We start from the raw sequence: 26,362 nt of genomic DNA, 5'->3' as shown, positions 1-26,362 counted from the left end.
GTTCCGATGTGGCTGTTCGATGAAAAAGACGAATGCACCGAAGACAATACCGAATTTCCAATATTTTGATAAACAATAACATCAACACGAAAATATGAAAGCTAGCCCTCTACTTTTGGAGCAAACCTCGTAGAAATGGTATAAAAAGAATGAACAATTTATTTCAATGTGAATTATATCTCTTAGGGTGAAAATATTTAATTCCAAATAACTATTAAATTTGTTTAACATTTTAAACATTTGTATTTCTTAAAAGGTGTCAAAGAAAATTTAAGATATATTATAGAAGAAGAAACACATTGAAAACCTTCAAATTCCATTTTGCGGACCACAATATTTTTATAATGATACTGGTAACATAAAACAACCGTTTTATTAGCCAGAATTATCACCTTGTGATTTTTTCGAACACTTAATTTTTTGTGTCCTAATTATATTCATAACATTTTTTTCACAACAGGAATTGTTCGTCACGAAAATGTAATGTCTTGGTTCTTATTTATAAGGTTTGTAATTAATTTGAAAAGAAGCCTAAAGAGGATTATCCATTTTCCGAAAATAAATGCTTCCCCACCTACCGCATAAAAACACATCATCGAATCGACAAATAAATATACACCCAAGAGTGAAAAACGGTGGGACAAAAGGTCGAGAACGATTTCAACGCATGCTCGATACGGCAATGCGGGGTTACTGTACTAAAGGTTCGAGTTTAACTATGGCAACAGCGCGAATCGTTCTCCTCGCCTCTCAGCGCTTCTCTTTCGTCTACATTATGTTTTCGATGTGAATGTTGTTTGCTCGCTTTAGCTTGGCAGGCAGAGAGGCTGTATTTAATGGAATGGGACGAAGTCCAAATGCTAATAAAAACCTTTATGTTGCCATCTGGCGTTTTCTAAGGAGAAACCAGAAACCTTCGAGGAAGTTTTCATCGTTTATCAGATTATCAGTTTCTTTTATATCTATTATCACCTATACCAATTGATATTAATTTCAAACCAATCAGTTGATACGAAATTTTGATTTAGTTTTTATCACTATACCAGGAAGTTAAGAAAAGTATCGATTACGAGGGAGGAAAAAAAATTTGTAATAAGTACAATGTTTATAATGGAAAGTCTATTATTTATAATAGTAGACATATAATTTGGTAATTTTTCGGAAAATTTTACAATAATGTTGATTAGTATTTCTATATTCTTCCTTTTCCTTGCATTTTAGTTTGCTTAAAGTTTATTTGGTCATAAAAAATTGATATTTTCAATTATTTTTTTTTGTTTATTTTCAGATAAACATTAGATACAAGTTGTAAAACCAAAAAAAAGTACATGAAAAATATTAATTTTTCGATTTTTATGACCAAAAATAGTGTGAACTCCACTTGGAAACATTAACCAAATATTTTTCCTCATAAAGCGATATATATTTTCATTTCGTGATAAGTGAATTTTTTTGAATTAATATTCATGCTGAGCATACTTTTTGACAGACGTTTCAGTAACCAACTTATTGTGGTTATCGGAGCTTACGTCTGAAGATGATATCTTGGTTATCGAAACGCTTGTCAGACAGTGTAATTGTGAGTGTTGGTATAATGGTCACACTAAATAGTGTGTTCATATTATAATTTTATTATTTTAACAAGATCGATACCAATCATCATCAATAGCATTTTCTGAAGAATATATATAAATATTTTTCACTCGTCTGTATCGAAGATATTTGTTGGTAATCGCAGAAAAAAAAATTCAACGCCATAAATATTTCCCTCTTTTCCGCAGATTTGGGTATTGAATCGATATTCAACTTCTCTCCCGACTCTCCGTTCTACCGGCCCCCATGTCACCCTCCCTTGTGGAAGAACGAAGCTCAAACTCCGCCTATATGGAAGATCGTTACGAAATACTCCCACCTTTAGTCGATTTCGGAAGATATGTAATAGAGAACAAAATAAATTAAGGATTAGAGTTTTGGTAACTTCCTTACCATCTTCTTTCTGTTTCTGTATCTCCATAGATAAATATGTTAATAATCTATTACTAAACCAGTCAAAAAAATTGCAACAAAAAACTTCTCATTGTTTTCAAAACAACTAGCAAATTTTTTATTCATACCGGACTGATATATTAACAAAGAAGATCGTGCAACGTTGCCAAATACAATTTTATTCAGCTTATTACTTCTTGGATTTTTTTTAGTCCAATCAATTTAGAATGTAAAAGTAAAAAATTCGAACACCATTACCAGGGCTTGGAAATTTTTTTTAATATAATGATCTCGAAACTGGATTTTTTTCACCGTTTTCAGCGAAATTGTATATAAGTGAGCCGCGTGGATTCATGAATAATCCAACTTCAATATCCCTGCTAAGTAAGCTTTACTTGGGACAGGCGTCTCGATATTTATTACTTAGATTAAATAGTCATCAATACGCGAAAAACAACTGTATTAACAAACTATGTGAAATTGAAATAATCATTACTATATTACGTTGACCCCAATATGTCTGCTAGTTGTAGATAAAATATAGTATTCTATTCGTGAGTAATAGCAAATAATATTTTCAACATTCCAATCGTCTCTATAATTTATTCTAGTACATTATGTTTCTTATATGCCTTAAAATGACAACGCAGCACTTGTTATAACTGGTGCGTGACTAGCAAATTAGAAAACAGGTCTTCTCACCGTGGTTACATTACAGGGTGTTTCAAAAACCAAGTCTGTAGGTTAGGTAGTAAACTGGAAAATAATTGGGGTTTACTTTGTAAAAAAATTCGAATTAAAAATTTTGACATAACTTCTGGCAACATGGTAATAGAATTTCCTACCAAGTATTAATAAACATAAATTTTTGAAGGTAAGATTCATCAATGAAAATTGCAAACAAATTTGAAAAATCATTAAATTTCACACCAAAAAGGTACTTTTGGTGAAATTCAGTACTGTCTACCGTGAATCTTTTGATTTAAAAATTATGTGACAGTAATATATAAAATTTAAAAAAAGGTTGTACTTCGTTACATGATAAATTTCGTGAAGGTCGTTCAAACGACCGTTGTGCCGAAAACATCAGCGTAAAATGATAATGTAAGGTCGTCATATGATATACCGTGACGTTCAGGCATATTTAAACGGTCAATTCTGTATGGTATACCAGTATTTGTTTACCAGAAGTGTTCGAAACAAAGCAGGAAAACCAATCCCAGAAGACCATCATCCTTCACCACAATGTGAGCACTCAAACAAAAATGTTTTTGATGATGGGACATCTTCCGTACAGTCTTGTTTGGCACCCAATGATTTCTTCTTGTTTCTGCAGATCAAAAATAAATTGCTCAACGTTTTTCTACACCTGAAGAAACGATTAATGCGTTCAAATCGCATGTTTTGGAAATACTTCAATCGAAATGGAAAAAAATGCTTCGACAATTGGTTCAAACAAATGCAAAAGTGTATTTATCTTAATGGATAATATTTTGAAAAACAATAAATCCAAATCCGATTATAAATATTTATTTTTATTTGTCTATTTCGAAACTTGAGTGAGAACCCTCGTATCTATTGAGGTAATCGCTACTCATGTCCTTCAAAAACTATCAAAATCCTCATAAGAAGAGAAAAAATATAATCAAATATTTAGAATTATAATATATTATTTGGTTACCATGGTAGAGCGAACCAAACTTCTGGAAAAAACACGATTTTGAAGTTGAAAGTTATGAACACGTTGCGGCAATCCGCCCTTTTACTTCAGCACATTTTATTTCTACTCCTCTTGTAGTTTCTCTCTCCTCTTTGCTGCGGAAGTTCCATTACATGCCGCTTCTCGTTACGTGTCGTGTTACGGCATTAAACCAAGGTGAACGGTGACACAACCATTTCACCAACGACGTTGAAATTCATGAAATGGTTGCATGTCTATCGTCGATCTATCGAATACTGTCTCAAACATATATCAGTACAATAATTTATTTAAACAATATTAGTAATACGGTTTATAGTAAATTGATAATTATATTTTAATTTTATGTTTATCAAGTATATACAGGGTGTATAGGAAAGTACAGTGAGTTTCATTTATTACGACCTTAGTTATAGCCTTGTTCTCCCTCGAATTTAAAACATAATTTAGTATAAATACATCACTGTAACGACTTTGGATGTAATTCCGAGTTCATGAACATATTGCGGACGAAGTCAAACATTTTTTGTTTACATAAATACATATATGAGACGGTGAGCAACTGAGTAAGTTTCAGTTATTGATATTCCAAGTAGCAACTACGTTCAGCAATCTTTTGAATAAATATAACAGTCAGATGAAAGTTTACTGTTAAAGTAAACGCCGAAATCATTACGAAATTTAAAAATGATGCTAACAATGCTGATTTGTGTGAAAAATACAATACAAATCCTGCTTCAAATTGTCGAAAAACTTCTTCTAGTGTGTTTTAAACCTCAGAGAGAAAAAATGTACCTTGGAGCGGTCGTTTGCAGCAAGAAAAGGCTAATCATTTAGCCAGATTCTTTAAAAAATGGATTTGGCGTTTTGGGAAAGCCGAATCAACCAATTTCGTCAATGTCATGATATTGTTTGTGAATAAGCCTCAAGTATATCGCAAAGTGATGATTGGAGTTCATAATATTAACCAAATGTGGAACGCAGACTTGATAGGTTTCTTTTTAAAGCATTGAGTTCACCTGTAAACGCCCAAACCGTCAATTTATCCGGACTCCTTTCCTTGGAGAAGTGCAAGCCTGTGCAATCAGTTACAAAGGCACGTCTTTCCGACCACTAGAATCTACAGAAGTTCAAGATCAATACCTACAGGCGTCTCCATAAGGAACGCACCACTCGAACGCCGCCGGCCAGCGTGGCAACGTCAAGTCTCGACGCGTTGTACTAAATATGAAATATGCAAGTTTTTACAACAGTCGCTGAGATTGTTAAAATATTATCTGCCTTTATTGGGAGAAATTAAGCCAAAATTTTATTTCTCCACTATCTAAACCAAATAACCTAACCTCCGATTACGATTGTGGACCCCCATTTTTTGTCACGCCCAACGTAGACCCCCGTCGAGTCTAGGTGGACCACTTAGTGAATCAAAGGTTTACCTTGTGTTGGCTTTTTACATATAAAAAACTACTTCCAGTACATACGTTACTTAAGAAAGACATTGAAAGAAATTCATTCAACATAAAGCATCAACATTTGCGATATGCACCTTAAACGAAATGAAACTGACCCTTTCTTGAAAAAAATCATCACTGATGATGAAAAATGGGCCATGTACAGTAACATAGTTCGAAAACGATCATGGAGCAAGCAAAAATCACATCGAAAGCTGAAAAACAACAAAAAAAGCTCATGCTGTTTGGTGAGATTACAAAGGAGTTGAGTTTTTAAGCTGCTAAGGAACCAAACGATTAATTCTCTTGTTTACTGTCAACAATTAATGAAACTGGATGAAGCAATACAAGAAAAATGGTCAGAATTGTCAAATCGGAAGTGTTCCACCATGATAATACAAGGCCTCACACATCTTTGTCACCTCTTGGGAAAATCCTGATCTGGCACCATCTGATTACCATTAATTCCGAAGTTTGCAGAATTGTTTAATTGGTCAAACTTTCGTCAAATTTTATGAGCGCGGAATCATGAAGCTGAAAGCTGGCATTGAGCAAAATAGAAAATATATAATTGATTAAAAACTATTCTTTGTTCGAAAAAAAAAAATGTTTTATTTTATACTACAAAACCAAAATTACTTTGTCACCAACCCAATAATGAAGGTGTAAAGTTTTGGTGTAAACTATACAATTATGTACGATATGCAATTATTTTATCGTAAAAGAAATTGCTTAATTATCGTTAAAGGTTACATTGAACTTATAAAGTGTTTTATTTCTTATTAGAGTTAGTTTATTTTTATCTTGTTGGTATTTTTAATTCGAAATTTAGTACGACGTAGTTCGTAGCGCCTAACAGCGTTTTCACAAGCTTTTATTCCGTTGTGTAGTCCGTGGTACGTTCAAATATGTGTTGCTTTGGGCACTTAAAGTATATGTATTTTATTTATATTTAAGTATCTCATGTTTTTATATTTATATTAGGGTAAAATAATGGTTAAAGTAGCTATTTAATCACTAGTTAGTTATATGTAACGTTTCTCAATCTATCCATTCCTTTTAATCCACCAACATTACAAGGTTTCTCCTAAGTCAACTTGGAGCAGTCAAGTTCTTCTATTTGAAGATCTACTAAAGACCTAAACTCGACTTAAAGTCACATAAACTTGCCACGATGCTTGTAAACTACGAGAAACGTACAATTTGTACAAATCTTCATTATTCTGGACCGTCCTTTGAACAATATTTTGCGATGTAGAACAAGCCTTTTCGGAAACTAAAATCAGATCGTTGGTCGATAGGTTTTCGTTGTTGTCTATAAGGACATCTTTGTACAAGAGAATATAAGTCAAAGCCTCGAACACAGCTATCTACAGATCTAGGCAACATTTGTGGCAATTTTTCGGTAACCTCGAAAAGAGCTTGGCCACGAAAACCATATTGTGCAAATAATCCTTAAAACTTTATAATTTTTAAAAACGGGATTATTCGAAAAAGGAGGCGCTTTTCAGTTTGCGACAATCGTAGTTGAGGTATAGGCCCAGGTTCCATGCTGTTCCAATATGCCTAAGAAGGAGGTATGGTCGTGTTAGTTTTACTTATACGATTGGTAATGCAACATTAATTCTTAGTTACCATTTCTTCGTCCAAATATTTCGCGTTATTAAAGTACTGATTGCTACCACGTTGCAACTTCCTCCGGTTAGTTTCTTTTTTCACGTGCATTCCTTTCGAGCCTGGTCAATGGTTCTTTTTGTCGTTTTTTTTTTGTAAAGAAGTTTTTGTTTGTCATGTATATGACAAAAACGGTCCATCAGCCCAAAGGTCCAGTATAAAGGAATAAGGGCTTCAGTACGTGCACATGTTGGCATTGGGTCATCCATCTAATCAATCAGACATAATCCAAATTCATAACAAATGAAACGAGATTTGTATCCTAAGTTTGATGGGATTGCATATTCATGCCAATTAAAAACGGTTTATTTAGATTTCCTGCATAACTACAAATTCTATGGAAAAAGTCAAATGGCAAAGCTATAGGTATTTACATTTTTATGATAACTTAATTTTAATTTAACTAAATTGGCTCATCCTGTATAATAGTTTGCAAACATCGTCTTCATGCAAATACGGATTTCACTGCTGCATAATAAATTCGGGTCTATGGCCTTGACCCTGAGACAAACAAGTTCTCAATGAAAAATCAGTGACAGTCCTGAAAAGACCTTTCAATCAAAGGCGAACATCAAGGTCATTGCTTCCTTCCTCCCACGAATTTTTAAAGGGAGTGCTTAAATACCTTACTGTACCAGATTTAGCTACTTTCGGCTCTATCCGAAAATGTGCTAAAAGCTAAAAATCTTCCAACAATGCTTCCAGTGATAAATCAACGTAGAGTTGGGATAAATAATTGTTGATGTTAAAGTACTATAAGAAAATTCATCTAAATTTCTAAATTATTTTTTGATGTAACCTTGTATAAGTTTTGCTAATTTTTAGATCTTTCCATATATATTAATGTAATTAATATAATTATTCACTTTGTATTTATACCTAACCCTAATGGGGTTTATGTAAGATCGCAGTTCATTTCGAGCCACAAAACTGTGTATTATAAAGTTCGATTGTTTCTTTTCAAATGTCTACCAAACAGCGCAAATGTTTGCCCGTTGAGGCAAAAAAAAAACAGTTTAAAGTGTTTACTGGAAGTTAGTAGAGCGAGACCACGAAAAAAAATTTTCCTTGAAAGAAACTTCAGCTTTAACTAGTATACCTGAAAGTATAGTTTGGAAAATTGTGAATCATTTCGAATGGTGTTGCGGGTTGAGGACTCAAAACTGTCCAATTTGATCTTTATCGTTGATGAAGATAAACAAGTAAACAAAAAAACTTCATCAACGTTCGAATTATAATCCACCATATATTTTTAGCCTTGATAGCAAAGAAAATAAAAAGAGCAAATAAAAGATCGAAACGTTGACATTTTAGAAAACTGGACAGTTTTATTTTGAGTCCTCAACCCGTAACACCATTCGAAATTACATATTAGGAAGGACAATAATTTTAATAATGACATTGTGAATAATTCGTCAACTGCCTAAAGAAAAAACGAAAAAACAATGATGTATCTAAGTGCATTGATTTCTTTGAGTAAGACCTATAATCCGGTCAATTTAGACATTCGAAGAATTTCCATCAAGCTGAAAATCAGTAAAATTGTTTAAAATATAATTAAAAATCAAATTTAAAAGTTCCCCATCATATCCGTGTATGGAAAAAATTTGAATCAAGGTCAAAGGTCAAAAAAATAGTTTTTCGCTATTTTCAGCAAAGCGGTGAGCTTTATAATAAAAATACCTCAGGCGAAAATTGTAGATCATAAAATTATCTACAAAAAACACACTAATACTTTTTTTCCTACAAGCCACCGTTTCTGTGATATAATGATTCAAAAAGTTGTAAAAATTGTCGTATTTAACGGTTTCAACAATATATTTTCAGCAGCAAACTTTTCTTACAACATTGTTTCTGATGACTGGTTGGAACTGTCATAAGGTCATCAAATAAATTATCAATTGACGAAGATGCTGCCAAAGTTCGACGTTGTTGGTATTTCTCGTGCAATCATTATAGCCATTAAATACGATAGTAAATCTTTATATTACATTATAACTTTTTGAATCATTATATCTCAGAAACGTAGGAAAAAAGTATTGATACGATATGATCTGCAGTTTTCGTCTGAGGTATTTTTATGATAATCGCGAAAAACTAATTTTTTTTACGTGTGACCATGAATAAAATTCTTTCCATAGACGGAAACGATGGGGAACATTCAAATTTTATTTTCAATTGTATTTTAAACAATTTTACTGATTTTCAGCTTGATGGGAATTTATATAGCTTTACTCTCATTTTTTTGTCTAATTGGACTTTCACGGAGACCCTTCCAAGAAACTGATGGTGAGATTGTTTCACTACAACTACGCCGTTTGGGGTTTTTTTTATTCAAAAGAATAATCAAAAGGCAAGTTATAATGGATATAATGCACTTGCAAGAACTCAAAATAGAATACTCTTATCTGGAAAACATAAATACAGCTAGATCGGAAAACCTAACGATAATCTACCTACAAGAGACTTGGTACGACACCCAGGATACACCATGCGTTGATGGTTAAAGAAAATGTCCGTCTAATAAAGGTAAAAGAATAATTATTCTACATACGGGGTCAGAAGGAAGAATAGCCGTGCTGTGATGGATAATGCATCCTAATATAGGCGTCAAAGTAATAAGATACCAGGTTCCAGTAATAGAAAAAGTGAAATACAAGACTTCTCGTGCGAACGTGACAAAACTGCAAAGGAAGCAGGCCACGAAGTAATTCGGCTTCCTCCTTATTTCTAATCCGAGCGTCCACACACTTTAAATAGTAACATTATATTAAAATTTCAAACAGAACAATATAAACCAAATATACCCTGTACTAAAATCAATTAAATTTAATAAAATTCAAATTTCTCTTTAAACTATAAGGAAAATGCCAGGTATTATAATATAATAATGCGTTCCTGCTCAATGCCCTCCCAATAAATAGCCATAAATTTCCAACTTTTGGGTCTTATCGAACTCTATATAGTATCGAAAAATATTTATTTGATTTCGGGTTCAGTCGATAGAAAATTTCTTCTAGTTGGCATTTTTCAAAATTTTTTAAATACAAAAATTCGATATTCAACATATTTCCAATAGAATAAAATTATACTAGTATTTCAATAAACAATAATTAGTTGGATTTTCAGATAATTTTTTACAAATTATAAACCTATGAGTGATGTTATTAATTATTTTTAACGACTGCTATTAAATTTTAAAAAATGATAGTATCTATTCAAAAATAACACATAGGTGTCAACTCTTCTCTAGTAATTAATTTGTATCCGTACTACATGTGTCTGGTATTTGTATGTTTTCAAATCGGCATTCAATTTATGACGTTTGAAATTCGACCCAAATAATTCCAGTAGCCTTTTTAGAAATTTCTAAAAGTAACATGTCAGATACACCTCATCTCAAGCATTAGAACGAACTGAAAAGTAAAATAAATAATTCAGTAAACGTTGTATGACCTCGGAATCGGTCCCGCTAATCCAGCTGTCACGAAACTATCGAGCCAAAATGGTTCTCATGATGGCGAGGCTACAACTAGGCCAATTCCTTTTTCAGTTATTTCGTAATGTTGAGGACCATGACTGTTTCTATGTGGTAATTCGTATATGCTGTAAAAAATACCGAGATTCGAAAGTAAATTTGTAGCTGAGCTACATTTATTTGGTTCCCAAGATGAGGTAAGTAGCTACAAGCTTTGCTAGCAGCTGAAATTAATTTCGTATTTACGATACGGAAACGCATGCGCACCGGTCGCTGTTGCTTGCTCAACACCCATGCCACCGCATTCCTCGGGCCAGTTCCAACGTTAACCTTTGTCGTGTTCGAGTGCAATGGCCTGTTTTTTTCATATTTTTAAAAATTATGGATAACCTATGCCAATGTTTTCCTTGTAGTGTGAAATTTTTCTATTACGAGGTGCGTACAAAATGTTACAAGTAGTGCAATCAGAAGTTATAACGTGCAAAGACACGTGGTTAACCTAATATTACATAGTGTTCCGAAAATCGACCACTAGGAAAAAATAACTTTTGGTTTACTATGGCAAGTAAGGTAGGTTATTTGAAAATGGAAAAAATTAACTTTAGAAGTAAATTGTTTATTTTTTATGAGTTCAAATAAATTTTCAAGAGACAAATACTATTGAACTTACTAAAAAGTTAAAAAACGCACATAATTAAATGAACTGATCTCAATATAATATATACAGTATGATTCAGAAATAAAACTAAATATTTTACTTTGAAACATTAATGATATATTAATAAAAATAAACCATATTCAAATTGACACAAATAGTTGAATGGACTAATTTCAATCTCACGAACATATACAGGGTGCATACATAGAAGTAAATATTTTATATTTGAATATTTTTTCACCATACTTAATGGCTTTATTAAAGTTGTAAAGATTTCACCAAATTCGAAGATATACGAGGGAGGTTTGTAAAGAACAAAACTGGAACAATTCACAATTTATATTTTTCTGACTTCATGGTCTTTTATTATTTTGATTAATTATATAGTAAGAGGTATAAAGAGTTAATCAAATTATAATTTTTTTATATCCCGCTAAATCATTTGACAATTAACTTAAACCTTTCTACTTATTAGATTGAAAGGAATTTCTCGTGCCAATTTTCGTCGTTGCATGCTTTGTTTATTTAAACTTCACTAAATTCAGTTGCAACGGTCTTGTAAAGAGAATAAAAAATTGTTAACGTATTAATTGCAATACTAGTTCGAATAATTATTTATAACAAATTATATGATAATGGAGGTCGTGAACGATGTAACAGACTATAAGCAATATATTTAAGTGTATTAGATCAAGGATTATTTTGAGATTAAAACCCAGTTTTCAAAATGGTATCAAACTTCAGACCACCATAATCAATCCCATGTCTTATTTGTTCTTTATGATACCAAAAATTTTATTGGTTTAGTAGGTGAAATTGGTCTGATTTTCTCCGTCAAACAAAATAAATATGAGTAACATTCTGTGAATGTGATTGTAATTAATAATAGGGAAGATAAAAAAATTGAAAAATCGCCGTTTTTTCACGAAAAACCGATCCGCGGACTAAAAAATCGATCGTAGTAGGAATTACAAGGCTTAAGGCACAAGATTCAGATCTCAATAAATTATGCTTCCTCTTCATACCACCTTCACAGGTATCTGGCCCTAGGTCTAGGTATAAATGAAGTCCTTAGTTAATGTAGACCATCAGAAGCAGTAACACTGTTATAATTTGTTATAAGACCTTAAATCTTGACAAAATAATATACCAGAAACATCACATAGTATGAATAATTTGGTCCAAGTATAAAAGAAGTCGCTAGTATATGTAGAATACCAGAAGCTGATGTGCGTAGCACAATTTTCGTAATTAGCTTTTACAAAAGCTTATATATGAAAAAATTAATATACTATCTTCACATGTATGAGGCTCTAAGTTCAAATATCAATAGAGCCTCAAGTAAATGTGGAAAACTGATGAGCATAACATTATTATTGTCTTTTTGTATAGAAGCTTAGAGCTTATGAATATAAATATTTAATATCTGGGGCTTCTTCAATATAGTATACAAGGTCCGAAAGTTGAATTTTTGACCTCTGTGTGTAATGTGCGTGTGTTCTTCACAAGGAGTATTATGCCTATGCGTAAATCAGACTTCCTACCTAATGTCACTGTCATTTTCAGTGACAGATAATTCAATAATTAATTTGAGTTCAGTTGGAGCAAAAGTGTACTTAATGCCTCCTCAGTTAACTGAAATTCAGAAAGGTGCCATTATTGCCAAATTGGAAGATGGTTGGTCTATCAGAACATCAGAAGACTAGTAACTCATCTAGGTGCTAATGCGAGTACCGTAGCCAGAGTGAAGAAGCGATTGTGGGGTCTGGAGGAATGAAAATTGCAAATGACGAACAAGTTATTGATTGATTAATCCCTTTGAATCCATTTCTAGTGAAGTCCTACGGCAAGCAATCCAAGAGTTGTTGGCACTTGATTATGTATTGGGAACAAATTGTTTTTAAGCCGCGTCCCCACTGGACAAACATTTGTCGAAAATTTCGACAAACTTTTTTGTTTGACAAACAATGTTCGCCGGTGTTTTTGGTGTGGACGCTATCCCAACAAATATTTCATGTATGGAAGGAAAAGGGGCCGCCATTTTTGTTTTTCTAGAATGTTCCCGTCCTAGATCGAACATTGTTTGTCAGTGACTTCCCTTACCTTACCTTACCTTCCCGTATTTTCAAGTGGTTTCCGGCGTAATTTTTGGATATAAACATTATTGTTTGTATTTTTTATTGAAAATATTCAGTGGAAAAATGCGTGTGTGGTTTTTCCGCAAAATGAGTAAAGAGTTTTGGAGCCAGGATAAGGTTAATTAACGTTTACGAAGGTAAACCTTTATTGTGGTGGGTGATTTAGGTGTAAATAATGTCACCGAGATTAAAAAAAAGACTGAAACTCTTCTAGTGCAATATAGACGAGAGAAAAAGTTACTAGCAACAAATTGTAAGTCCAGGGCCACAGTAAAAAAGAAGCCTTGGTCGTGATTAACTTATTTTAATTAAGAAAAGCCAAAAACCCTGAGTGTTATAGCCAGACGATCTTGAACGCTGATTGCTTGGCGAAAATTAGTATTTTGTTTACTTATCACTGGTCCTATCATCGATATTAACAATTCAAAATCCCCATTTGACATTCTCGTAAAATTTGTAAACAAACACCCGGCTGTCAAATAATTTCGGAAATCATCACTACTATATTCATAACGTCGTAAAAATAATTTTCTCTGCCACCATCGACGAGAACGAGGATCTTCCATTAAAATATAAGCTGCTGCAATGCAGGCAAGACAGGAGGTGGCGGTTCAAATCGCCCATTCTTCGACAAAACCTAACTGACTAATGTCAAACAATTGTTTGTTGAAATAAGAAATGTTTGTTAAAACTGCACTTTAATCAACGTGTTTGACAAACTTGTTTCCCCATTGTTTGTTCAACGGAGACGCACCTCAGATGAAAAAACATTCAAGTCCTGCGATGACGGACGTAATCGCGTTTACAGATCACCAAATTCAGGATTTGAAAATCAATATGTATGATGGTAGTAAAAAATCCAGAAAATGTTTGGCATTGGATGAATATTAATGGGTCTGCAGTTTGCTAGGAAATTGGTGCCAGTGTCAACTCTCAATATTCTAGACATCGTTGTCATGGGTAACTGTCCACACCGGGGGCATAATTCAACAATGGTTTCGACAATAGTTATTTGTATGCCAAGTACTGAAAGTATTACTTTGTTAGAAGAGTCCAAAAAAGTAGTCTTTCAGTCGCGGCGTACACAACATTTTTTAGACGACGCATAACAATGTAACAAAGAATTCTATTATATTTTCTCTGGTTAGAGTTTTTGATTTTTTTGCAGTGCACCCTTTGCTTTGTTTCTTCAAGAAATTGATGAGTTTTGGATATATGTTGATGTGAACATCTTGTTTTATTGCGAGAGTACTTTTAATCATCGATAATGTAGACCATAGAGTAGAACTTTTCCAGATTTTAGATTTTTCTGAAAAATAAGCGAGCACTACGTTTTCCGTTTGGTTTTTCGCCTTTGGTTTTTCGAACCTTACACGAGACTTATCCGACAACGAATTAAGCACGGCCGCATTGCTTTCTTTGGTTAGATCAGGTAGCGTGGATTCGAGTAACTCTTCATCGCTGATGTTTTCTCTTTCATTATCATTCATTGTTATTCATTAATTTAGACAAAACTTCGGATAAAACAAGTAATTTAAGAAAATAAAAAATTTAAGGTTATGCAAAATCATCGAAGTGAAACTGTCAACATTGAAGTGGCTAGAGTCACATTTAAGGAAGTTAAAGTTGTCTACTCCATAGTGTCCCGAAAGTGTTTTGCAGAACGGAACTGTCACTTTCACTACATGGAACACTCAAAACGCAACTTTCGATATGTGAATGAATACAGAACGAACAACTTTCAGATGGCGTCGTCTAAAAAACAATATTGAGACTTTACCGTGGCCAGCAAATAGTTATGATATAAATCCCATTGAAAATGTATGGGAATGGTTGGTAAAAAAATTCGCATTACTAATTTTCGTCCCATAAATCAAAAAGTGCTATAAGAAGTCATTGAAAAGCATGGGAAGATCCTACTTAAAATAGAAATATATATCATCATTATGAGTATTTATACGATTAGTTTCAATGTTCTAATTTTGTTTCTCTGTTTGGTGATAACATCGGAAGACCTCATCATTTTACCTTATTTGTTCAATTGTAGATCACTGTATTGTATGTATTTTTCCTAATGCTCAAAGAACAAAGTTTTTGACCAGGTTTCCATATCAACTCAAGCTCTTCTAGGTCGATTCAAAAAGATTGAGTGAAAAGAGTACTTATTGTTAAAGACATAAAGGCAAAAAGAGATTTTTAAATATTTATGAGTGATAGTCGTTTCTAGTCTAATTCTTAAGCGTATATTCTAACGAACAGATGGGTTTTTATGGAAAGGATTTACCCGAGTCGGCTGTACTGAAATAACTTAATTTTGATCTTCAAAATACAGTGAAGATCACAATTGAAGATATAGTTAGTGTTGGAACTGAAGAAACAAAAAATAAAGCAGGCAGACTCTAGTGCTTTGATATACAAGTTGATAATGAAAATAATAGAAAAGATACAATAGATTGAAAAAAAGAAAGGGAAGATGAATAAAAGGAAACAAATTGAAAATATAGAAGAAACAGAAAAAACAGAAGAAGAAACTGCGAATACAGAAAAAAAGAGAGTGATACTAAAGAATTGGAAACTAATAAAGACGAAGACTGTAAAGATCTTTTGGATATTTCGGTAATTCTTGACGCATATGAAGATAATGCTTCTGCGCTATCTAATGAAAAATCCGATGACAGTGACGATGAAAAACAAGATGTGGATGTAATAGATGCAGATCAAGAAGATACTATAGTTTCAAGTGATAAAAATGAAAATATGGACTTTGATGATGGCAATACCAATTCATCAGATCAGTATATATGTAATGCTGATATGGGTGTTTGTGTAAATATTTACCTAATAACTTAACATTGGTAAACATGACAACAAATGTCAAGTAAATTTACACAGTTGAAAAATTGAAAAAATATGTCCCAATGCTATTTCAATGAACAGAGTGTGAAGAAAAATTGCTTTTTTTCATTTGAGGAAAACATTTTAGATTTTTTAAGCTCATAATCTTCAGATCAGTGAGGAATGTAATTCAGGATATTTGGATATGTCCACTTCATTTTTGATAAAAGTGTAGATTTTAAAATTGTGTCTATAAACTTGGGGGGCTTCAATTTTTTAGATAACTCTTCAAAATCACCACGTTTTCTGGTAAGCTACTAGCCTTATTTTTGTCCTTAAATCGAGAGTAAAATATTTCGTTTACTTTGGCTGATTTCGCTGGCAATAAATTATTTGACGACTCTTGTGACCTGGTGTACAATATTTGGCGGACTTAAATTCTTCTTATCAGAAATTTTTCTTTTAAAAACCACAAATTGAATTTGAATTGCTACAATTTTCAAAATTGACAAATTTCAGATACGTCAGGTGGTCATAGCAATAGTTGATGTTGTCCAAATATAATCGATTGCTGCATTCCTATTGGTTATAAACTTGTACCTTACTGAACATGTATCTTAATGGATATCATTAAAGTGGTAGTAGTTCATATTTAAAACATTGATTAAAGTATAGGAGTAGAAAAAATAATATTTCCAACAATAAGAAGCCTATAATATTTAATAAGAGGTGGGTAATACTCTGAATGGAGTACTAACCATTGTATATTCCGCTTCAGTACTCTCACTATTTATAGTTGTTACTCTATTAATAGTACTGCTCCTTATAGGCGCCAGTAAAATTGTTAGAGTGGGAATTGTAATGCAACATCGCATAGAAGGGAAAGTAATACGACCGCCCACTTTGCAATGTTGCATTTAAATGTTTTTTATTTGAAGTATGATAAATTTCGATTTAGGACAAACCCAACATACTTGATGCATACACAACATATGACATGTGTCATGTTAAAATATACAAAAGTTACATGAGAGATTTGATTTTTTACAGAAACTATGGCGTCGAGGGTAGAACAGGCTGAGATCAAAACCATAGGGCCTCTTTCAAGTACTTTAGAATTATTCGATTCTTTCAAATCTCAAGAAGAAGATAAGGATTCTGATGAAGAAAGTTTCCACTTACCTTTGTTAGGCTGTGATGATGATAACGAAATGGATAATAATTGTATGTATCTATTTATACTAATCATCGGCATAGTATTATAAACAATTTTGTTTAAGGTAAAGGAGATATACTGACGTCAATTCCTAACGGAGAAACTGAGGATGACATTTTGAATAAATATGAAACGAGCACGGCGGAAACTGCCGATGCAAAAGAAGAACATTTACTACTCCACGAAGGCGATGGAACCGATCTAAATAACACAGGACTCAAAAGTGATCAAAGTAAAAAAAATTCTGAAGATTCTGATGTATTTAAAGATATGGAAATAATCGATGAAACAGATGAGTCTTTTGAAGAAACAAAACAGATCGAAGAAGATAATGAGGGTAAAGAACAAATTTCTGATTCAAAAAGTAAAGCGGTAGAATCGGCGAAGATGAATTTAAACCTCGATGAAAGTGAAAAATTTGAATCAGGGAATGAAGAAATATTAAAAATAGATGATCTAGATGCAGTAACTCCAGATCAAAATAGAAAATCGCCAGAAAATGTTTCAAAATCAATAGAAGAAGATAATAAATCAAAAAATGATGAAAATGATGATGCCACCAAAAAACTTGATGATATTGTAGAATTTATGGAACTAGATGTTCAGGATGTACCCGAAATTGATCTTCAAGATACTGTGAAAATCACAATTGAAGATATAGTTAGTGTTGGGAATGAAGAAACAAAAAATAAAGCAGACGTAAATGTAAATGACTCTGGTGCTTTGAATATACAAGTTGATAATGTAAATAATAGAAAAGATACAATAGATTGTCAAAAGGAAAGTGAAGATGAATCAAAAAAACAACTTGAAAATACAAGAAAGAATGTTGTGCAAGAAGAACAGCAACACAAGGAAACAGAAGAAGATGATGCGAATACAGAAAAAAAAGAGAGTGATACTAAAGAATTGGAAACTAATAAAGACGAAGACTGTGAAGATCTTTTGGATATTTCCGTAATTCTTGACGCAGATGAAGATAATGCTTCTGCGCTATCTAATGAAAAATCCGATGACAATGACGATGAGAAACAAGAAAACGATGTGGATGAAATAGATGCAGATCAAGAAGATACTATAGTTTCAAGTGATAAAGATGAAAATATGGACTTTGATGATGGTAATACCAATTCATCAGATCAGTATACATGTACTGCTGATACGGGTGTTTGTGAACCTACGAGTGATAGTGAAAATAAGGATAGTGAAACGATACAAAGTGAAAGTGACAGTCAAAATCCTCCCAGCGTTGATGATATCTCGGAAATAAATAGCAATCACAGTTTTAGAGACATTGATAATAAATCGGAAGAGAAATCGTCTGGAAGTAAAGATGAAAAGGTGGAAATCTCTGGCGATACGAAAAGTAAGTAAAAAAAATGTTTTCTTATATTTTTACATTTATTTATTCCGGTTAGTGACATTTCTTGAAATTGACAGTTCAAAATCGGTAAATTAAACATTAAAAATGACAGAATTCTAAATGAATAGAATAGTTTTTAGTCATTTGATTGTAATTTCTTATAGAATCATGGAATAATACATCGGAAAATGACAGTTTTGCATACACATAGGCACTCGTTTGTCGAAATTTTCCATGGAAATCCTGCATAGATTTTGTAGATCATATATTGTTGCAGGACGTTTTGGCTTTACATCTCATTATCCTGCTTCCAAAATACATAGACTCCTCTCAAAGGAGGCTATTTTGTTCCCTAAGTGTCAGTATTTCTCCTTCTAGGTACTTAACGAAATGAACAGGACATTCGCAGAGTAGATGCTCCGCTGTTTCCATGGCTTGCTCGTAGAATCTACAGTTACCATGCCCATCGTCTTGATGTGTCGGGGCAGTGACATGTCAGTATACCGACCACTAGTTTCATATCATTTCTGGTCATCACGAGAATTTCTGCAGACTTTTTACTTGATATGGTTAAATGAATAATAGCATTGTCTTAGGCCTGAAGTATTTCTCCCCTAAGACTCCATCGGATCCTTTAGCTATTCGTTTAGTTCATTATTGATGTGACATCTCGTGAAGCCACAGTAGGGTTCTGGTATAAGGTATGGAATAGTTGCCCCTTTTTTGGCAAGGTTGACAGCTTCCTCGTTTCCTGGTAAACCCTGGTGATCTGAAAGCCACATTAGAGTTATTCTGTTTTTGTTAGCTGGTGTTTTAAGAGTGTGTTTATACTCCCACACTGGTTTGGATGTGCTTTTTAAAGAAGTTTCTATCCAAACATTCCTGAGCACATTTATTTATTCCCAGCAACTCTACCTGAAAAATGGTAAGCGTTGTTCCTAGAGGTATGAAGAGTTTGCAATTGGTCCAAACCCATTCCAGCTCCTTGCACTAGCCTCAAACTGTCTGCGTACCATAGAGATATATTTAAAAGCTTGCTGAAGATTTTTGATTTTCAACGAATGGCGGTCGTTAAGTACCACTTCAAATGGAGTATCTTTGTCCAAAATGCTATGCATTCGGTCCATTGGTTTGTCCGGACTTTCAAATATTCTTAGGTGGCCTATCATGTTACCTGGCTTTATTTTTAGTGTCTGGATTAGCCTGTGGGCGAATTTCTTCACTATGAGGTGAAGAGGGGGCAGGTTCTGTAACTCTAAAACAGGTTGACATATATAATACTTCACATCCAAACCGATCATACGTTACTGGGAAGTGATGATCGATGCCAGACTGAACTTCAAGCAGTAAGCAGAGTTCGTAGATGTAAAGATTTATGGTGTAAGGAACATCTTATCTCGACTTATGCCGAATGTAGGAGGTTCAAAACAGATAAGGGGAGCTTTGTTGTCGTTGGTGGTCACATCGATTATCACATATGGCATTCAATCTAGGCCGACGTATTGCAGAAACAGGAATCACGACGGAAAGTAGCTTCGGTTTATCGGTTGAGTGCCCTAAAAGTTGCCAGCGCATTCCGCACCGTGTCCGAGGACGCAATATGTCATTGCAGGAATGCTGACCATTGGACTGTTAGCAGAAGAAAAAAAATCCATTTATCGACAGAAAAGATCTACCATACTGAGCCCGACAAAGCTCAGAAGAAATGAGCGGAGAAATAGCATTGATTGCTGGCTAATCTTATGAGAAGCCTCGACCAAGTCCAACCAACTTATCCCGCGGTTAGATATCTAGCTTAACTGGCCCCATGGAGAGGTTAATTATTATCTGATCCAAATGATCTTCGGACATGGATGTTTTAGGAAATACCTTTACTGGTGGAAACATGAAGATTCCCCGGAGTGCCCATCCTATGCAAGAGTCATCGCAAACTTTGTCCTACCTTGATAACAGCACTTCTAGAAAGGGTCATGCCTGAAAATATGTTTAAAGCTATGCTGTCAGCAAAAACTAAAATCGGGATAGTGGAAAGAAGAGCTGTATAGCTAGACCTCCCTTGCGAAGTAGCTCCTTCCGGATGTCACGCAAGGGAAAAAGGATATCTGATAATAATAATTGGCTATTGTTGCTATCATTTTAAGCTCAAACTACCATTGTTGTCGATTTTTTGAGCGACGCAATCAATTTTTTGGTAACTAATTAGCAACAAATTTTAATAATTTTCGCCCACTACTCTGATAATTATAATTATCTGTTGTTTTGTTGCTTCGAGCTGAAACTACCATTTTTGTCGATTTTTTGAGACCAGATTAAGCGCCACAATCGATTTTTTGATAATTTTTGCCCAATACTCTGATAATAATAATTATCTATTGTTACTGTTTGTTTCGAGCTGAAACTACCATTTTTGTCGATTTTTTTAGACCAAATTGAGCGCCACAATTGATTGCTTGGCAACTAATTAGCAACAAATTTTGATAATTTTTGCTCACTTCTCTGATAATAGTAATTAGCTATAGTTGCTACTAGTTTAATGTGAAATTAGCATTGTTGTCAGTTTTTTGGCAACTAACTAGCAAAATTTTTGACCATTTTTTCAAATTTTTGCCCATTGCTCTGATGATAAGAATGATCTAATTTTATTGTTAGTTTGAGCCCAAATTAGTATCGATTTGACACTCCTCCAATCAGAAATTACTGGCAAAAAACAGAACTCGAAATTATATTTTCCTCAATGAAATATAAAAGCTTCGAAATAATATAAAATATTGTAGTTTCTTGCTCTCACAGTCCAACAATATGTTATGATCGGTAACCACCCTTATTGTTTACAATGGTGCTAATTCGGGAAAAACTAACCCTTATATAAGGTTATTTACCTGACTTACCATTATCAAGCATCAACGGATACAAATCTCCGTTTAATTGCGACAGGGTCACAGTCAGCCAGAGTGACCAGTGTGCTGAAAATGGGTCAGCCTTATGTTTTCAGAGTTTACCTTTCTTACCAAGTGGCTGGTAACTTTCATCGAAGACGCGGAGTGGCTGAATAGTCAGAAGAAAACTTAATGCAGCTAACATTGATCGAAAAAGACTAGCTACTGGCCCTAAACTAACAGAGTGTGTGCAGTGTGGCATAAAAGATAACTTGATTCTGGGAAGAGGTTCCTGGATGGTTTGTAGGAGCGTATCAATGGAAGCAAGTTTCTTTTTATTTGAAATTGGCGATGGAACGGGTATATTAACCGCGAAACGATACATAGTTACATCAGCTAAAACTTGACAATGCCCATCCATATACAACAGTTTCCGTACGGCAGTATTTACAGGTTGTCGAAATCGGATTGACCAGCGCGTAGCCCTGATTTATAACCTATCGAGCATTTATGGGACGAACTTGAGAGAAAAGCTCGAGCTTAAAATTTTACACCAGCCACGAAATCCGACCTCAAAACGGCGGTTACTAAATAATGAGATAGCATCGAACAAGATCGAGTAAAGAAACTTATTCAAATCATAAAAAGCGATTCGAAGCTGTTATTAAGGTCAGGGGAGGAGATAATAGATTATTATTTTGACGGATTTAAGCTTATATTTTCTTTACGTTTTCATTGTTTAAAGCTCCTTGTCGTTTTATATTTTTGTTTTATCAAAAAAATAACAACATGGACCACTCATTATAAAGCTAACACTAATGGCTTCGAGACGCTAAAATCAGAAAAAGGATGGAATCTATAGAATTTAGACTGCAAGCGTGCGACTCGAGTGAATTTTTTGTGTTTTTTTCCATTTTATAGAAAGTAAATGTCGCTGCATTTTTGTCTTCAATAGTATCTAAGTATATTACAAAAAATGTATACATCCTAAATCCATTATTCTTCCATTTCGCTTAAAATTTAATCCCAGTTTAGATATCAAAGAAGATTTTACCACAGATGGCACAAATCAAACGTTTATTCTTCGATAGTTTTTAATCGATGACGAGTTTCGCTTGTCGTACCCACTTTATAGGGCAACCTATCCATCAACAACCTTGGAAAATATTGACGTATATTACGTCAAAACGCTGATCAAGGTGAATTAGACATCCAATTTCAAATTAACTACAATGACACTTTTAGAAAGAGAACTGTCATTTTATTCCCTACTATGGAGGGTAGTGTATATGAAAAGTGTCCATCGAAATTCTCTAAATAAGTGTGGTGTCACATTAGCATCGATGTAAATTTTAAAGGTAACGCCAAATATCGTTAGCTAGAAAATACGAATTAAAGTCACTCCATTTTTAGGTTATATTTTTTAACTCTGTATACTACATCACTAGCGCCTTTATGGAAGGTTTTTGAACTTTTCTTCCATAAGAGATACTCTACTTTCTCTTTGACTCCATATTTTATAACCAAAACTCTATAGTTCGTAATACATGGAGAAAGTGAGATTAATCACTGTAACTAGTATTAAAAATCTGTCATCTAATAATCACGTGATTATTGAATTCGAATCTTATTGACTAGTTAAAGCTACGAATGTTTAAAAAAATGTAGTCACTCGGAAACGATATGTTTCAACAAAGTATTTTAAACAATTAGAAGTAATTAGTTCAAAATGGATATGATCCATTGGTTGTTTGGTTCTGGTTGTGGTCAGTATTAATTTCATAATATAGAAATATAGTAATAATATAATATTGAACAAAATAGTTAATTATACTCTCTAGTTATATCGGGAATAATATACAGGATTAAAGCGGTAGAAATACATACAATTTTTATAAATCAATTTTAAGTAAATTAGATTATATTATATACAAAAATAGTTCATTGAATTATTTTATTTTCAGTTTAGATATATAATTAGGTTAAGTATTATTTGAATGTCATTTTTTTGACTACTCTACTTGACAATTTTGACGTAATTCTAACACTTGATGATTAGTACTGTTAATTATGATGATTTATTAACATTTTTCTAAAGTATCATCATCAGTTTTCATTAATTTGTAGTGTGTATATATATATATATATATATATATATATATATATAAAATTCCTAACCAAAGTTTCAGTAACTTTGTTCGAAGATTTATTTTTCGATCGCGATATTTTTATTTTGAAGATGCATGTTTTTCGCGATTTTTTCGAAAAATGAATATTTTTTTTTAATGACAGGAAATGAAGAAAGGGCCTCTCCCGTTTCGATTGGCAAAAGGCCACTAATTGAAAGCGACAATGATCAATCTCCAGTGGTGAATAAGAAAATACGAATGTCTGAAGAATTTTCGGAGGAAAACCAAACGGCCAAATTAGATAAGAGACAAGCGTCGTCGGAGAAGAAATCGGAAGAAGCAGATAAAACATCGTTAGATGAAAATAGGAAAACTAATTCCACGAAAAATGATAAAATGAAAACATTGATTACGTTCGAAAAGTTTATGAAACAGAGGAACTTGGGCGAAGGAAAATTGACGCGTTCGGATCTCGAACAATTTTGCCTACAGAAAATATGCGAAGCTCTGATACATAAAACAGACACCGGAGAATTACACCAGACAATAAAGAAGCAGGAACAAATAATAGAATCATTAAGAAAAGACGTTCAACAACTTTCTAAACAAACTAGAGACTTGGATATCGTAAATAAAAAGCTGATGACCGAACTGCGATCCCACAACAACAACCAGAAACCGATAGTACCGTTAAAAATAACTAGATCAGTCGGATTGCAGGTTAAATTGAATCCCAACAACGAATTGGCCTCCAGGAGGAAATCTCTACCGAATACGGCAACCCCGCCTCGAACACCATCAACTCCCGTACCTCCCAACTCCGTAAATCGTCAAAGGAACGTTCAAGTAAACAATAGTGTTATTCGACAAGTGGTACCGGTAAGAAATTTCGTCTTTTATTTATTTATTTTTCTATTTTTATTGAAAAATTGATTGTTACAGACTACCCCGTCGACGGCACCGTCGCCTCGTAAAACCCCGACTACGGCACCGATCTTGACTCAAGCTTTACAAATCCGACCTACCCCTACAGCTAAAGCTTCAACGCCTCCGGTAACCAAACGTCCTCCTCTAATTCGTACGAAAACCGCGGATCAACAAAAACCGAACGGAACACCTGGTGTAATCGATTTAACCGACGAAGATGATAGAACAGCCAAAAACTTATCGCAAAAGTCGATACTCAATAAAAATGCCGGTACCCCAATAAAAATTGTAAATAAAAATGGTATGGCACAAAATAAAGCGAGCCCCAAAGGTACCTCCGCAAAAGGGCAATCGAAGACCGTAGCGGTTGGTCAAGCGAAGACGACTCCCACAGGAACCAAAGTCGGTTTGCAGACGAGAACCGTTACGACGTTGCCGCAAGGAGTTCGGTTAACTTCGGCTCAAATGAAGAACGGTATCGCGATACCCGCTAGCGTGGTGACTTCCTCTGCGGGAGGAACTACTCAACTTATGTACGTGGTGCAACCTGGTTCCGCCGGAAATTCGGGAACTGGCGTTCAGAAGGCGGTACTTTTAAATTTCCAACCTACCACCAACGGTGTTCTAAGTAAGTATCTAACGATTTTTATTTAAAGTGCTTTGTTTAATTTTGTTTATCTCCGATCCCGATAAAATTTCACATACACATACACACAATGCGCGTGGAACGAGAAAGTGATCGACCAAATTAGATTCGGCAGAAACTCCTACATTCAGAGATATGGAAGTTGGAATTTGAAGTCTTTCGTCGGGGATCGATTTCGGGAGGGTTCGATGTAGAAAAGTGTTTTTTCCACTGATGACGATGCGAGCGATCGATAAAATGGTTCAGAAACGATAAAATACCGAAATGGGGCAACGGGTAAGACGTGCCATTAAATGGCACAAATCTATCCCAATCAAACCTAACATAAACTGACCTAACCTAACCTAGCCAAACCTTTCCTAAATTTACCTTATTTCACTTAACCTAATCCATCCCAATTTCCAATTAACCTAAAATAATTTCACTTATCCTAACCTAATTTTACCTAAACTAAACTATTCTAGTCTAATCTATTTCGCCGTATGTGGTGGGGTGGAAGCTAATTCCACAATGTTCGGCGGACAGTGCAAATCCGTACACCCGTGTGGGACTTTCACATCATTAAAACACCCTCTCGTTTCATAGGGGCAAGTTGGAAAGAAGTTTGTCTCCTCACTGAGATTCTCTTCTAATTTTGGTTTCAGCTTGGTTCGGGACTAGTAACCAATCCTAATCTAACCTAATTCCATCTAACATAACCTAATTTCGCTTAACATAACATAATTTTGTCTAAACTGGCCTAACATAACCTAACCTAACTTAATTTCACCTAACCTAGTCTAACGTAAATTTCACATAAACCTATATAATCTTACTTAATCCAAACTAACCTAACTTGATTTCATCTATTCCAAAACTAACCTAACATAAATTCGCCTAACATAATCTAATTTAATTTCGTCTAACCTAAACTAACCGAACCCAAATTGCACCTAACTTAGTCTAACCTAACCTAACATCACCTAACCTAACCAGAATTAACCGAACAATATCAAAAATACTTCTTTATCGGGCTGCCCATGGCCCTCCAGGCCTTTATCATGTCAACCGGTGTTGCAAGTTTTCTGCGGTTTTCCTGAAAGCTGTTGAATCCGTTGATGAACGAGATGGCCGACGATAGGGAGTAATAAAGCTGCAGTTAAACTCAATCCATTAAACCCCCAAAAGGCTGTTTGGTACGTCGAGTAATTTTTTTTATTTCCATTATTTAAGTTGGTACCATACTATTCTTCTACAAATCACAGATAATTACAGCTCCGCGGAGAAATTTTTCTCCTATATCAGGG

At 34.0% G+C, this 26,362-nt stretch overlaps 1 protein-coding gene across 5 annotated transcripts in view; it reads left to right on the top strand.

Annotated features, from left to right (window-relative positions):
- The window catches only part of LOC130445383 (myb-like protein X), a 44,658-nt gene that overhangs the window by 14,672 nt on the left and 3,624 nt on the right, over positions 1-26,362 (top strand). For 2 of the 5 annotated variants that reach the window (XM_056780977.1, XM_056780976.1), the window contains exons 2-6: positions 1,782-1,973; positions 16,970-17,143; positions 17,200-18,501; positions 23,667-24,382; positions 24,446-25,058. In XM_056780977.1, coding sequence (XP_056636955.1) covers positions 16,975-17,143; positions 17,200-18,501; positions 23,667-24,382; positions 24,446-25,058 — 2,800 coding nt within the window. In that variant the 5' untranslated portion in view covers positions 1,782-1,973; positions 16,970-16,974. Of the gene's footprint in view, positions 1-1,781; positions 1,974-10,563; positions 10,859-16,969; positions 17,144-17,199; positions 18,502-23,666; positions 24,383-24,445; positions 25,059-26,362 lie in introns of those variants that run through there. The other 3 variants (XM_056780975.1, XM_056780974.1, XM_056780978.1) reach the window with 2 other exon arrangements.

The sequence above is a fragment of the Diorhabda sublineata genome, chromosome 6 (assembly GCF_026230105.1).
Source record: "Diorhabda sublineata isolate icDioSubl1.1 chromosome 6, icDioSubl1.1, whole genome shotgun sequence".
Taxonomy (NCBI): domain Eukaryota; kingdom Metazoa; phylum Arthropoda; class Insecta; order Coleoptera; family Chrysomelidae; genus Diorhabda; species Diorhabda sublineata.
Note: the sequence above shows the minus strand (reverse complement) of the source record. Positions and strands in the feature narration are given on the sequence as shown.